Below are 16124 nucleotides of genomic sequence, written 5' to 3'. Positions count from 1 at the left end.
GGCAAGTGTTAAGTGTTGATCACACTTCCTTCCATAAGCAAATGGCTAGGTGTTTTTTATTCTTGTTTAATTATCTTGATAAATTTTGAGTTTGTTGTTGTTGTCATTGTTTTGGATTTGAGAATAACTTTAATTTTAATGTATATTTATGCTGTGTATTTCAAACCTATATCACATATATGTATACATATATAGTCTTCATGTTGGAGAGAGATATGAGTTTGTAATTCATTATAATCTTGAGGGTTTTTTTAAATCAGTAAAATGACTACTGTTGCTGTTTTTAAGCTTATTAAGTTCAGGTGTGTATCATGTTTAACTTTTTCCCCTATCTTTTTATCTTTACCTCTTTGTCCTCTACATGCTGTGATTTAAACCCTTCTGCTCTGTTCACCTGAACACCTGGTTTTTGCCATCTTCTTTATGTTGATGTTTGTTACACAGTACCACAAAACCTGCTCCACACCTGGATGGGTAAGAGTTATGTTCTTTTTATCTTGGAGAGGTGTTTGGGTGGCCAGTTCAAGACAGATTAGACCATGGGTGAACCCTCAAGGGGGCGCTCTTGATCTCTGGGTTAATCTCATAGCTGAGCTCTTCCTAAGGATCACAGGGTGCAGTAGTCTTGAGACCTCTCATGTCTCTGAAGGGGTCTTTGCGTGGGCTCATGGGTGAACTTCTCAGGCATGTGCTCTTGAGTGACCCTGTAAGGATGGTGTCTGAGTATCAAGTCCAATCTGATTGTTATCAGACTCTTTACTATAAAATAGTTAAGAACCATTGTTTTTAAGGCAGAAAACTAAGGCCCAGTTTGAGATTTTTTTTTTTTTCCTTTTATGAAGCAGTAGTTCTAATTTCCTTCTAGTTGCTTCATACATCAAACACTTCGCTCTTATTTTCAGGTCTGTGGATATGTCATTGATAACAGTTGTCTTGATTACTGCTCATGGCTTAATTATCCTCAAAACAATTTTTTCTTGAATTTGTATTGCAACAGGGTGCATGTTGTCTTTGGACTAGTTATTTCCGGTTTTGAAGTAATCGAACAAATTGAAAATCTGAAAACTGATGCTGCAAGTAGACCTTATGCCGATGTGCGAGTTATTGACTGTGGGGTGCTTGCCACGAAGTCAACAAAAGACGGTAAGAGTGTTTTGGGGGTAGAGGGAGCTAGGATGCAGGTAACACATGTTGAAGACTGTAACTTAAAGATACCTCCTAGATTTCAGTAGTGGAAGAAACTCCTACGAGTAGTATAGCAATAGCCCTGATGCCTCTATATCATACCCTGTATCCAACCCATCAGGGAATCTTTTCAAATCTGACCTCTTCTTTTTACTTCCCCTGCTATCAGCGTGGTCCAAACCCAGGTATCTTTTACAAGATAGCAATAGCCTCATTACTGTTCACTTTGCCTCTGTCCTTGCTCCTCTGTAATCTTTTCTCAGCAACGATAGCTTCCTGACTGGTCTCCTTGCTTACACTCTTGACCCTCTACAGTCCTCAGCAGCACCCAGAGCCATCTTCTCCAAGGGCTCCCTCTCCATCGGCCAAAGCTAAAGTCTTTACAACGGTCTGTAAGGAATTCTGGCCTTCTGCTGTTTCTCTAATCTCTCTTTCCCCTCATTCATTGTCTTGCCAGCACGTTGACCTTTATTCGGACATGTCAAGCACTCAGGGACTTTGTGCTGGCTGTTCCTTCTCTCTGGAATACTCTTCGTTCAGATACCTGCATGACCCCCTCCCTCACTTCCTTCAGGCCTGTGCTCAAATGTTATCTTAAATTACCCCAACTTTCCCTGTTCCCTTTACCCTGCCTTTACTTCCCCCTTCTTTTAGCATTTATCATTTGTCATATTATGTAGTTGCTTATTTTCTTCTCTGACCCAACTAGAATATAGACTTCATGAGGGCTTTGTTACCTTACAATCTCACCAGCAAATTGTATTATCAACTTGAAAAAAAAAGTTTATTTAAATTTTGTTTTTACGTAAAATAGATAGCTAGTGGGAAGCAGCCGCATAGCACAGGGACATCAGCTCGGTGCTTTGTGACCACGTAGAGGGGTGGGATAGGGAGGGTGGGAGGGAGGGAGATGCAAGAGGGAAGAGATATGGGGACATATGTATATGTATAACTGATTCACTTTGTTATAAAGCAGAAACTGACACACCATTCATTGTAAAGCAATTATACTCTAATAAAGATGTTAAAAAATATTAAAATTAAAAAAAGAATAAATAAATTTTGTTTTTAGTTTTCTTTATACAAAACATGTTTTACAATACCTGGTAATCATGTTTTTTACTCTGAAACATAGGCACTGAAATCCAGTACTAATATTTTTGTTAATATTTCTTAAAAGTTTTTGAGAAAAAAAGGAAGAAACCAACTCATTCAGAAGTCTCGGATTCCTCTTCCAATTCCTCTTCCTCTTCAGAATCATCCTCAGAAAGTGAAATTGAACATGAGAGAAGCAGAAGAAGGAAACATAAGAGGAGGCCAAAAGTTAAACATTCTAAAAAGAGACGAAAGGAAGCAAGCAGTTCAGAAGAGCCAAGGAATAAACATATAATAAGCCCAAAAGGGTAAGTGCGAAACACCAAGGTAGTCTTACCTAAGAAACAAGCACCCTGGAATGGGGAAAGTATGTGTGATTCTGTAAACTTAGCTTTGTTACCTATTGTTGAAAAGGATAGCATTCTGTGGACTTCAAATTGAAATCTAACAAATCAAGGGTAGCACAGATGTTTCATATCAAAGATTTACACGTTTGCAGGTGAGAAAAGAAAAAAGGATCATTTGGCAATTCTTATCAGAATTTTAGTGCTGTGGCTTTTTCACTGCATTGTGTTTTATATTTTCTCTTTATGACAGTTGTGTAAACCTTTTTAGTGAGCTTTGTAAGGTATCAGTAGTTTTGCTGCTAATTATATTATTATATTATTTAATATTATTATAAAATGCAGACATTACACATCTTAATTGGTGATTCGGTTTGTTCTCTCTAAGTCACTCTGAGAGGAGTGATACCAATGAAAAAAGGTGTATCGATTCAAATGCTAAAAGGGAAAAGCCTGTGGTGCGCCCAGAAGAGATTCCTCCGGTGCCCGAGAACCGATTTTTACTAAGAAGAGATATGCCTCTTGTCACAGTGGAGCCTGAACCGTAAGGATGATTAACCTACATGTTTTCGTTTCTCTGACTGGTGATTCTGTTAGCTCATTGCAGGTCCACACTCATTTATTGAGCATGACCCATAGTCAGAGCACTTTGAATTATACTGGGGGAGATATTGAATTCGTAAATGACATGTACCCTACCTTTCAAAATTCATATTCTGCTAGTAGAGAGAGGGGGTTTGGCAAGTTGATCGGGGAGAAGTTCTTAGTGGAGATCTGGCAAGATTTCATTACCACTCTCATTTACTTGGCCTTTCATTAGGGGTGAGATTTTGGTTGTCAAAACAGGGTTAGTTGAACTCTTTGGATCCAATCGAGTGATAAAACATACTCCAGTTTATAGTGCAAAATTATTGCGTGATGACTGGGGATAAAATTTAGTCCCATATGTTACTGTTGTTAACTTGCTCAGTGATAAATCCTCTATCCTGGAAAAGCTAACATGTAGCTTTAGATTTGGTCTCAAAAAATAGTAATTAATGTATTTTGTGTGTTAGACTCAAGTTTAGAATTGTTAAGGGAAATATATGAATAGAAATACCATAAAGTGGTTGGTGTAATTGACACGTTTCCTATGAAGAGTTAATATTGAAGCCTGAGAAGTTATGCACATGTCCCTGTTCACAATCAAGTCTCTTGATTGTGGTTATTGTTTAGTTCATTAGAAATTTTAAAATTCTGTATTTTCTCATTTTAAAAAGCTATTATGAAATGGGATATATCTTTGAACTAATAGCTTAACATACTGATGTTTTCATTTTTAAAAATTGAATATTCTCTTTATGACAGTTGTGTAAACCTTTTTAGTGAGCTTTGTAAGGTATCAGTAGTTTTGCTGTTAATTATATTATTATATATAATATAACATAATATATTGTGAACAAATTTTAGTGGGATCCTTCTTTCTGAATATATAAGACACCATTCATTGATCCAATCCATTTGGTTTTCAGAAAGTAGGAAACTTGAAAGGTCAGTTTTAGTGTCATCTAGCAGGGGTTGGCAAACTATAGTCGTCCATGGGCTAAATTCGGCCTATTGCCTGGTTTTGTACAGCCCATGAGCTAAATGTGGTTTTTATGTTTTTAAATGTTTGTGGAAAAAATCAAAAGAAGAATAATATTTTGTGACATGTGAAAATTACATGAAATTCAAGTTTCAGTGTCCATAAATAAAGTTTTACTGGAACACAGCCACATCCGTTTGTTCACTGTTTTTCTTGGGCTGTTTTTGTGATACAGCAGCAGAATCAAAGAGTTGCAGAGAGTTTGTATGTGGTGCTCTCATCGCTTTATATGCTATTCAGTGCACTACACCTCACGGTGATGCAGTTATAACTCTCCAGTATTTCAGGTGCTACACATAAAATCCATCTGTGTGGAAAGATATTTTCAGAGATGGAGTATGTAAAAATCTCATTACAGATCCGCATTACCAGAAGAACAGTATTAACACTATCTGCTTTGATAGGGGATACTGAACCCTAGTTAAATGAAGTGAAATGTTATTCTCCCTGAAAAAGAATTCCACTCTCCTTAGTAGATCTGTGTCACAAAAAATGATACTTTCTAATTTCATTGATAAAACATTTGTGAAGACTTGTTTTCTTTTTGTTACATAGTTATCTTAATTTTCTTCTTGGCCTAAAAATCCTAAAATATTTACTCTTGGACTCTTTTCTTAAGAAAAAGTTTGCCAACCCCTGTTATCTGGTATTTTTAAAGTAGTTTATACCACTGTCTTGTATTTATGGTTGAATATTGCTAGTAAGTTTATTTGGTCATCACTCTTCTTTGGTTACATAACATCTTTGGAAGTTATATTCTGCAGAATTATTTTAAATCATAATTGGCAGGTAGTTGTGTCATACAAAGATAGCAAGTAGATCTATTTCATTAGAACGTTTGAGATTTGATCAGTTGTTTGGGAGCTAGAATTGTGTGCTAAGAATGCAAGGTATGCAAGGATAAGAAACAGGGGCTGTCAGCCTTAGTGAGCTTGCCACCTTACTGAATTTACCAGCAGTTAAGCTCATTATCACTTATAATTCACTTAGCGAAAGCTGGGTTCCACACTTGCTCTAATTCATTTGTTCTCATCTTAAGCTGCACTTCAGAGTAATTTGGCAAGCTTTTAAAAATACCAGTTTCTGGGCCATACAGCAGATTAAATCAGAATGTTGTGGGGAGGAGGTAGAGGGTGGCAGCATTGGATCAGCATCTAAAAGGTTCCCAGGTGAACATTAATTTGTGCCGAACACTTAATAGGCAAGTCATTTGGTTCAGTGCTTTGTTCTTCATGAGGAAAACGAGGTTAACAATTGCCTGCCAAGAGTCCCTGTTACATCTCTCATTGTGAGAATCAAATGATGTCATGAATATGAAATGACTGAAAAGACTATAATATACTTTTTAGTCAAGGTTTTCTTATAGTAATATTGTGTGTTTATCTGGAGCCAGATTCCTGGTTGGGAAAACCCTATAAAATGGTTATAAGAGTCAAGTTTAATTTCTTTCCGTGACCTTGGGCAACATTTTTAACCTCTTAATCTTAAAATTCTTTGTCTTTAAAATGGAGATGATAATAGTACCTACCTCATAGTGTTGTTTTGAGAATTAAATGAACTAATGCCTCTAAAACACTTATTAACAACCAGCAATGAACAATCTGAAAAGGACATTGAGAAAGTAATTCCATGAAATAACATCTAAAAGAATAAAATACCTAGGAATAAATTAAATCAAGGAGGTGAAAGACTTGTACGATGAAAACTATAGGTATATATCTAAAATACTGCTGAAAGAAATTAAAACCTAAGTAAGTGGAAAGACATTCTATGTTCATGGATTGGAAGGCTTAATATTAAGATGTCAGTACTACTCAGAATGAGCTATGGGTTCAGTCAAATTCCAGTAGACTTTGCAGAAATGGAAAAGTCAATGTCCAAGTTTGTATAGAATTGCAAGGTGTCCCAAATAGCCGAAACAATCTTGAGGGAGAAAGACAAAGTTGGAGGACTCATATGTCCTGATTTCAAAATTTACTACAAAGCTGCAGTCATCAAAATAGTGTGGTATCTAATAAGAACCTGCTGTGTAAAAAAATAAAATAAAATTCAAAAAAAAATAGTGTGGTACTGGCATAAGGATAGACATAGAGACCAATGGAATAGAATTGAGAGTCCAGAAATAAACCCATACATCTATGGCCATTAGATTTTTTTTTCCCCAGTGTCATTTATTATATTGACCTCTGGTTAGTACCTCAGTGGCGTGTGGATTAGGTGAGCAGTGTGAGTCTCCGAGAGGATGGGCATAGTGGACACTGAGAACATCCAATATCTGGTCCCCCATGATTGAGGTTCAGACCCTGAAATATGGGACCTACTCATGGTCTGAGAGCCTCTGTAGCAGAAGAGAAAACTGGTGGATCATGAAAACATTGGAGTATAGACCTATGTTATTTGTCCTTCATATTATTGTTTTATTTTAAAAAATTGGCTCCCAGGTGTCCAGAATTGGATTCATTATATTCCTTAGGTTCGTGACACCTCTCATGACAGTGTCACCATTGGCTCATACACTGGCTCAAACATTGTTGACTCATACAAAAATTCAGATTTTTTCTTCTCTTGAGAAATTGAAGAATCCTCCAAAACATTGGTTCTGTTACACCGCAAGGCAAAAATTAGTGGCTACTTAGAGTGCTGTCCCTATTCATACCAATCTCTGCTGTCTCCTGACCAAGAGAAGTTGAAGTATATCACTGGGCTTGAACTGTTATTCTTCAAGTAGAAGAATAATCAAGTGGAAAGTGAACTATTCTATTGTGTCCACTTCACAGATTTACATTACCTGCCTGTCAGCATTTGAGTTTGAGAACCCTGCTCTGGGGGAAGCCCTTACTATATGCAAAGCACTGAACTAACAGTTTTTCATACATTATCTCTTTAATTCGTATAAATAAGTTGAAGTGTTATCTCTGTTTTACAAGTGTGAAAGCTGAAGCTCAAAGAGCTAAATAACTGGCCCAAGATGATAAAAATTCTGATTTTTGATGCTGAGATTCAAACTTTGCATGGCCATTATATTTTAGATAAGGGTGCAAAGTCCATTCCATGGAGAAAGAATAGTCTCTTCAATAAATGGTGCTGAGACATCTGGATTTCCACATGCCAAAGAATGAGGTTGGACCCTACCTCACATCATATGCAAACATTAACTCAAAATGGGTCAATGACCTAAATATAAGAACTAAAACCATAAAACTCTTAGAAGGAAACATAGGGGTAAACCTTCATGACCTTAGGTTCAGCAGTGGATTCTTATATTTGACACCAAAAGCATGAGCAATAGCAACAAAAAGACAACTCATTTTAAAAATGGGCAAAGCACTTGAATAGACACTTCTCCAAAGAAGATGTACAAATGGGGAACAAACATGTGAAAAGATATTTAATATCATTAGTCGTTAGGAAAATGCAAATCAGACCCACAGTGAGATACCGTGTCTCACCTACTAGGACGGCTGTAATTTAAAACAAAACCCCAAAAAACTAGTGTCGGTGAGGATGTGGAGAAAACTGGAATCCTCATACATTGCTAGGAGGAGTCTAAAATGATGCAGCTGCTGTGGAAAACAGTTTGGTGGTTCCTCAAAAAGTTAAATATGGATTTACCATGTAACTCAGCATGTCTACTCCTAGGTACATATCCAAAAGTATTGAAAATAGATTCAAACAGATACTTGTACTCCAGGATTCATTGCAGCATTATTCACAGTAGCAAAAACGTGGAGACAACTCACGCGTCCACCAACAGATGAATGGAAAAACAAAATGTGGTGTATATATATATACAATGGAATGTTATTCAGCCATAAATTAGAGGTTACCAGAGGCTAAGGGAATGAGGGAAATGGAGAGGTATTGCTTAATAGGTAGAGTTTCAGGATGAAGTGATGAAGAAGTTTTGGAAAGATAGTAGTGATGGTTGCACAACGTTTTGAGTATAATTAATGCCACTGAATTGTACATTTAAAAATGGTTAAAATGGCCAATTTTATGTTATGTATTTTTACCCAATAAATAAGTATGTTTAAAATGCTTATTAATATAACACCTGACACATAGTAAGTCCTCAATAAAAGCTAGCCATTATGTTAATCATAACAGGTACAAAACAAACTCAAGTATGAAAAGACTTCTCAGCATGGAGGACTGTAGCTGCCATAATCACCCATAAGATAAAGTAGCAGATTCAGAGCATTGAAGGAGGGGCAGCTTATAGTAAAGTGGGGTAGACAAACAGACTATTAAAAATATAAAATAAATGTGGTCCAATGGGTAGGACTCTGTGCTCCCAGTGCAGGGGGCCCGGGTTCAATTCCTGGTCAGGGAGCTAGATGCCACATGCATGCCGCAACTGGGAGCCCGCATGTGGCAAGTAAAGAGCCCGCATGCCGCAACTAAAAGATCCCCCATGCCGCAAGTAAAGATCCGCGTGCCACAACTGAGACCCAGCACAGCCGAGATAAATAAAATAAATAAATAAATATTTTAAAATATATATATATAATAAAATTTAAAACTGTTAAGAACACTTGAGCATTAGAGTAACAATACCTCAGGATTCCCTAAGAACATTACTGTTTTGACAAGAGACATCTAAAAAAGGATTTTTTTGAAAGTAGTCCTGTACTTTAAAAGATTGATACTAGTATCGTGTATTTCTACTCAGTTGGGTTACTTTTTTTTTTTTTTTTTTTTTTTTTGCGGTACGCGGGCCTCTCACTGCTATGGCCTCTCCCGTTGCGGAGTACAGGCTCCGGACGCGCAGGCCCAGCGGCCATGGCTCATGGGCCCAGCCGCTCCGCGGCATGTGGGATCCTCCCGGACCGGGGCACAAACCCACGTCACCCGCATTGGCAGGCGGACTCTCAACCACTGCGCCACCAGGGAACCCCCGGTTACTTTTTTTTTTTTAGTTTTTGTATTTAAAGGATTTGCTTAGAAAATTGGGTTATGTGGAGTGCCTCATTCTACAAAAGTGTTGAATCTAAATGAAGTGTTTTTGTATGATAGGAACATAAATTCTGCATTTAAACACTGAGAAAACTGCCTAGCATTTGCTTTTTATAAATTTTCAATCTTCTTTTCCAGGAAGATTCCTGATATTACACCCACCGTAAATGATCAGAAACCATCTGTATCAAAGTCTGGACGGAAGATTAAAGGAAGGGGCACAATTGTATGTGTGTTAAAACTGGACTTTTTTCAAATTACTTATCTTAAGCGGTAAAATGTTTTTACCTCTAGGCAAAATCCTAGCTTTAATCTTAGGTATAGTCCAAAATCTGTCCAAGGAGCTAGTTGTATTCTGTATAGTTATGGGAAGGCACTGCTGTTAGATTAGTGTTTACTGCTGTGTTTGAATGGGTTTGAATATGAAATGAATGTGAAATAATCAGTATGCTGAGAAATGTTAGTATATTGAATAATCTAGGCTAATGAATGTAACAATTAGGGCTTCAAAGAGGAAATTGTTGTGTGTGATTACAGGTGAATCTCCAGCTTTCCCATTTTTTTTAGTTTGACACAACTTCATACCATCTTCTTGGTACTTCAGTCGTTATTGCCTTTGAATGGCGTCAGAGATTGGGTCTTGTACCTACCTCTGTCCTATAGCAGATTACAATTAAGAGATATTTTGAAGGTAGTTATTCCTAACTTTGTTTTTAAAGCGCTATCACACACCTCCAAGATCAAGATCCTGTTCCGAATCAGATGATGATGATAGCAGTGAAACTCCTCCTCACTGGAAAGAAGAAATGCAGAGATTAAGAGCATATAGACCACCTAGTGGAGAAAAGTGGAGTAAAGGAGATAAGTAAGTATAAGTACAATCCTGTGTCCTCTATATTTTAAGTCTTAAGGGGATAGAGACATATTTCTGGACTTTTCACTAAATATTTACCTTTAAAATTAGACTATGACCAAAGAGAATATATTTGGGAATGCTTGGTGAAATGGGAGGAGGGCTGCTTGACTTTGGGTGCTTTTAAATCAAAATTCTGTTTTCCCTCACAAGACTATAACCCTCCTGAATTTCTTAAAGATTTCTTGTTCAATTTTAGAAATAATCAGAACTTAAAAAATATTATATAGCAGATTCTTTCCTAGCCTGTTCTCATAGTCACTAATGAATCAGTGGGTAGATAGGGAAATCTGTACCCAGTGTGTGTGTTAACTTCTGACCCCAGGGACTTTTGTTTCTTCAGAAGTGTATCCATGTCCTGTCTTCATTGACACTCCACAGTGCAGTATCTATTTTAGAAATGGGGCTGGCCCCAGAATAGCTAGTGCAAAATATACCAATGGGACCCTGTGTAATTGTTCATGGTAGAATTCTGTTTTTCTCTATGGGCATCCAGCAGAATGGTTCGAAGTTAGAAGAGGGAGGAAAAGGTGTGCGTCTGCTGTGTGGAAGTGGTGTAGACACAGTGGCACTGAGAACTCTGAGTTTTGAGCCCTGATATTGCCACTGAGATATTGTAAAGTCTGCATCTATTTAATGTACTTTTCCCCTAATTTCTGTACTAAGTAGTTTAACTAAAACCGTAGGGGAAAGTTGTTGATTACCTGTATGAGGCTGAGATGAAAACAGTAGTCATGTTTTTAAGGAATTCCCTGGTGGTCCAGTGGTTAGGACTCGGGAGTTTTCCCTGCTGGTGCTCGGGTTCGATCCCTGGTCAGGGAACTAAGATCCCACAAGCCGTGCAGCCAAAAAAGAAAAAGAGGCTTCGCCTAAAGTTCAGGCAGTTATCCTGTATCTGCAGAGAATTAACAGAATTGTTTGGGAACTTGATTTGATTCTCCCTCAGAAATCATTCCTGGAGGCAGAGTGTTATTGAGTGGATGATAGCCAGGAACTCAGTAGGGCAGCAGTGCTTTTGTGATTGCTGTAGTTGCTTTGCTTTTCAAAACTATTTTCCTATCGAATTTGAAAATTCTTGGCTTGGCTCTGAAAAAAATCCTTTTGTAAGTCTGATAGTAGTGATCTGATAGTAATGATCTCTTTGAAATTACAAGGTCGGGACCAGGCCTATCAGCTGTTGGTTTATCCTTCCTATGTGTGCTTAAAGTGTTGACAGAGTCAGTACTTGGTTGTTAACTAAGCTTTTGCTGATGCATTTGTATTGACAACAAATGTGTTTTAATTTTAAAGCACAGAAAACATGCTTGTAAATAATTGCATGCGTATTATGTCCTTTTCTATAGGTTAAGTGACCCCTGTTCAAGCCGATGGGATGAAAGAAGCTTGTCCCAGAGATCCCGATCGTGGTCCTATAATGGATATTATTCAGATCTAAGCACAGCAAGACACTCTGATGGTCACCATAAAAAACACAGAAAAGAGAAAAAGGTTAAGCATAAAAAGAAAGCTAAAAAGCAGAAACATTGCAGAAGGCACAAACAGACTAAGAAGAGAAGGATTATTGTACCATCTGACATAGAATCCTTAAAATCTTCCACCCGAAGAGTGAAATCCTCATGTGATAGAGAAAGGAGATCTCGTTCTTCCTCGTTGTCATCTCATCACTCATCCAAGAGGGACTGGTCTAAATCTGATAAGGATGACCACAGCTCTTCAACCCATTCCAGCAGAGACTCATACAGATCAAAATCTCACTCACAGTCTTATTCTAGAGGAAGCTCAAGATCAAGGACTCCGTCAAAATCCTCATCACATTCTCGAAGTAGATCAAAGTCCAGATCTAGTTCTAAGTCAGGGCACCGAAGAACAGCATCAAAATCACCAAGAGGAACAGCCTCTCAGTTAAGTGAAAATAAACCTGTTAAAACAGAACCTTTAAGAGCAACAGTGACACAAAATGAAAATGTTTTAGTACAACCAGTGGTGGCGGAAAATATTCCTGTAATACCACTGAGTGACAGCCCCCCTCCTTCAAGGTGGAAGCCTGGACAGAAGCCCTGGAAGCCCTCTTATGAACGAATCCAGGAAATGAAAGCTAAAACAACCCATTTGCTGCCCATCCAAAGCACTTATGGTTTAGCAAATGTTAAAGAGACTGGTAGTTCATCATCCTACCATAAAAGAGAAAAAAATTCAGAAAGTGATCGGAGCGCTTATTCAAAATACAGTGATAGAAGTTCAGAAAGTTCACCGAGGTCAAGGAGTAGATCTTCTAGGAGTAGATCTTATTCCAGGTCATACACAAGATCTCGAAGTTTAGCTAGTTCACATTCAAGGTCTAGGTCTCCCTCATCTAGATCTCATTCACGAAATAAATACAGTGACCACTCACGGTGTAGTAGATCATTTTCATACTCTTCTGTTAGCAGTGATGATGGAAGACGAGCCAAGAGAAAATTTAGATCCAATGGGAAAAAAAACAACACCTCCAATAAAAGGCACAGCAGCAGCTCTGAAAAGACACTTCGTAATAAATATGTCAGAGGCAGAGACAAGTCTTCATGTCATAGAAAGTACAGTGAAAGCAGGTCATCTTTAGATTATTCTTCAGACAGTGAACAGTCAAGTGTTCGGGTTACACAGTCAGCCCAGGAAAAAGAGAAGCAAGTCCAAATGGACATGAATAATAAACAGGAGAAAAACAGAGGTGAAGAGAAATCTAAGCCTGAACGGGAATGCCCTCATTCAAAAAAAAGAACTTTGAAAGAAAGTCCTTCTGATCACTTTAGAAGTGGCAGTAAGCCCAAAAGGAAGAATTATGCTGGGAGTAAATGGGACTCTGAGTCAAATTCTGAACAAGATGTAACTAAAAACAGTAAAAATAATTCCCGGCCATCTTCTGATAAGGAGGAAGGTGAAGCCACTTCAGATTCTGAGTCAGAGTTGGGTGAAATTCACATCAAAGCCAAACCAGCAACTAAGTCTTCAGCAGGTACTTTACTGCCTGATGGTAATAGTGCCTGGAAATCAAGCAAACAGCGGTCATCAACCTCTGATTCTGAGGGGTTCTATTCCAATTCAGAAAACAGTAGAGGAAAACCCCACAAGCATAAACACAGCTCTAAGGAGCATCTTAAAAGGGAACATACCAAAAAAGCAAAAGAGAAATTGAAAGGGAAAAAAGAGAAAAAACACAAGGCTCCAAAACGAAAACAAGCGTTTCACTGGCAGCCTCCACTAGAATTTGGTGAAGAGGAGGAGGAGGAGATTAACGAAAAGCAAGTTACTCAGGAAGCAAAAGAGAAAAAACAACTTTCTGAAAACAGGGAAGCCGTAAAAGAAAATATTCCCCAAACTGAGAAGCCCTGTGAAGATGGCAGTCTTTCAGGTAAACATAATCCAATAACGGTTTCATCAGATACTGATCAGCCTACTAAAGATGATAGTAAACTCAGTGTGTCTCCCGCAGCTTTAAACGCTGAGGAAAACGTGGTCAGTTCTCCCCCGAACATTCAGCATATTGAAGAGAGCATCCCAAGCGGAGTGGAGGATCTGCTTCAAACAGATGACAACATGGAGATTTGCACTCCTGATAGGAGTTCCCCAGCAAAGGCCGAGGCGGCTTCCCCTCTAGGAAATTCAAGGCTTGGCACCCCGGATATAAGCATTGTTCTAAAGCAGGATATGCCAACAGAGCATCCTGAGGCAGAGTTGGGAAAACAGGAAAGCAGCATGTCAGAAAGCAAAATGGTGGGTGAGGTGGGAAAGCAGGACAGCAGCTCCGCCAGCTTGGCCACTGCTGTAGAAAGCACTGTGAAGAGAGAGGTGGCTGAGAAAAGCCAGACCAGCCTCATGGATAATAAATGGAAGCCCCTGCAAGGTGTGGGGAACCTGGCAGCACCGTCTGCTACTACATCAAGTGCTGTGGAAGTTAAGGCACTGACTACTGTGCCTGAAATGAAACCACAAGGCTTGAGAATAGAAATTAAAAGCAAAAATAAAGTTCGGCCTGGGTCTCTCTTTGATGAAGTAAGAAAGACAGCACGCTTAAACCGGAGGCCAAGAAATCAGGAGAGTTCGAGTGATGAGCAGACGCCTAGTCGGGATGGTGATAGCCAGTCCAGGAGTCCAAGCAGATCTCGAAGTAAATCTGAGACCAAGTCAAGGCACAGAACAAGGTCTGTCTCCTACAGTCACTCAAGGAGTCGATCGAGAAGTTCCACATCATCTTATCGGTGAGCATTACTCTCTTTTCCTTTTTTTCTCCCAAGGAGAGTCTGTTATTGTTTTGCTTGGAAGAACATCAGAGTTAGGGACAAGATCACTGTTTCCCAATATCTGGGAGGGAATAAGGAGAAAGCTTGTGCTGTGTGACTCACAGAGCAGACTGAAGACACAGGGAGCAGAGATTTCAGGGGAAGAGATTTGGGCTCAGGGTAAAAAAACTATTGCTGTCAATTAAAGCTCCATGGCAACTGCAGTGAGTTGCCGTGATAGGTGGCAAGTTCTCCATTTTTAAAGGAGTGAGGCCGCTCTTTCTACTGTTAGTGATGCCTTAGAAGGGAATCTTGCATTTACAGAATATGTAGGATTTCGAGATCAGTAATCTAACCCTCCATTTTATACAAGTGGAGGGTGAGGGCCAGAGAGGCAAAGTTACCTGCCAAGGACTTGCATCTAGTTGATCTTTATTCAAGGGGCAGGAAATGGTAAAAATGATCATCTTAAGATTGATTGGTTGATTTTTGGTTCAAGTTACGTCTAACTATTGTCATCAGCATAGACTGGCTAATGCAGAGAATGAGCATTTTTAAAACTAAAAAAATTGGTGATGGTGGTATGAAGTTAACAAGTAATTTGTATTCTTTTCTTTTCCTTGTAAATGTTTCATGGTTTTGCCTCACTGCCTCTGACTCATATCCTTTATTACGTTGTGCTTGATTTTCATCACTTGAACTTAAAATGCAGTAAGAATCTTTAACTTTTTTTCTTCCTAGTTTTCTATCAGTCATTTTCTTCCCTTACCCAGATTTCTTTAAAAATAGGAGCCGACATTTACCATCTACAATAAGCATCTCCCATTTACTCTTCAGTTGCTTGCAGTTTGTATTCTGTGCCTTCCCTCCCCCATCTCACTCAGCTGACTAAGATTTTCAGGTACTTCCGCATGGCCAGTGCCAGGGCATGTTTTCAGTCCCTTCAGTCCTTCTAGAAGCCCTCTGCTAGCTCTCCTCATTCCCTCTCAGACCATTCCATGCTTGAGTTGTTGGCGTCTCTACCTCCTCCTGCTCTGACTCCCAACAAGGCCCAGAGAGCTGGTGAATCCTGGCCTTTTGTCTCCGGGTTCATATTCTAGATGAAGGTGCCTGTTGAGCTACTCCAGCCTCCTGTCCGCTCGGTGTGTACTTACCGTTTACACTCAGACAGCTCTGAGCTGTTGGTGACGCTGGCCATTCTCATCTACCTTCCTGTCCCTGCCTTTGGAGTGGGTGGTGTCTCATTTCATACATGAAGACAGTGAGGCATGGAAACGCTAAGAAATTTGCTCTTAAGTTGGGCAGCTCACAGGTAGTAGACTGAGATAGCTAAACTTTGCCCTCCCTGTTTCGGTTACTTACGTGGGCCTGACTTCCCTTCTGGCCTGCAAACTCAGTGAAGTCAGGGGCTGTTTGCTACTCATCTTTCATTCACCTAACAGAGTCGCTCTATAATTGTTCGTTGAGTAAATGACTAGGATCTTATGAGAACAGAATGTGTCTTTGCCAATAAACTGCATCTGTCTTCCAAAACATAAGTACATACTGAATAAAACCTATGAAGATATTACCTGAGTAGCACATACACAGGGGTATTGTTCAGTTCCTGAATGGCAAGCATGAACTAGGGGAAGCAGGGTGGGGCAAAATTGCATTAAGTTTCTTGTTTGTTTTATTAAATATTAAATAGGTATAAATTTTTTTAATGATTAAGGTATAAAAAATAATTTTAAATGGTATCTAGCTTTAAA

General features: G+C 38.9%; 1 protein-coding gene across 10 annotated transcripts in view; it reads left to right on the top strand.

The window, feature by feature from the left end:
- NKTR (natural killer cell triggering receptor) overlaps positions 1-16124 on the top strand; it is a 47462-nt gene that overhangs the window by 26324 nt on the left and 5014 nt on the right. For 9 of the 10 annotated variants that reach the window (XM_027088213.1, XM_027088212.1, XM_027088209.1 and 6 more), the window contains 7 exons: positions 445-474; positions 998-1143; positions 2366-2588; positions 3013-3168; positions 9343-9430; positions 9924-10069; positions 11461-14352. In XM_027088213.1, the coding sequence (XP_026944014.1) occupies positions 445-474; positions 998-1143; positions 2366-2588; positions 3013-3168; positions 9343-9430; positions 9924-10069; positions 11461-14352 (3681 nt within the window). The remainder of the gene's footprint in view (positions 1-444; positions 475-997; positions 1144-2365; positions 2589-3012; positions 3169-9342; positions 9431-9923; positions 10070-11460; positions 14353-16124) is intronic. The other variant, XM_027088211.1, reaches the window with a different exon arrangement.

This window comes from Aethalodelphis obliquidens, unplaced genomic scaffold (genome assembly GCF_003676395.1).
Source record: "Aethalodelphis obliquidens isolate GAN/ISIS:26980383/991018 unplaced genomic scaffold, ASM367639v1 scaffold62, whole genome shotgun sequence".
Taxonomy (NCBI): Eukaryota; Metazoa; Chordata; class Mammalia; order Artiodactyla; family Delphinidae; genus Aethalodelphis; species Aethalodelphis obliquidens.
The sequence above is the reverse complement of the archived record's forward strand: the minus strand, read 5'-3'. Positions and strand labels throughout refer to the sequence as shown.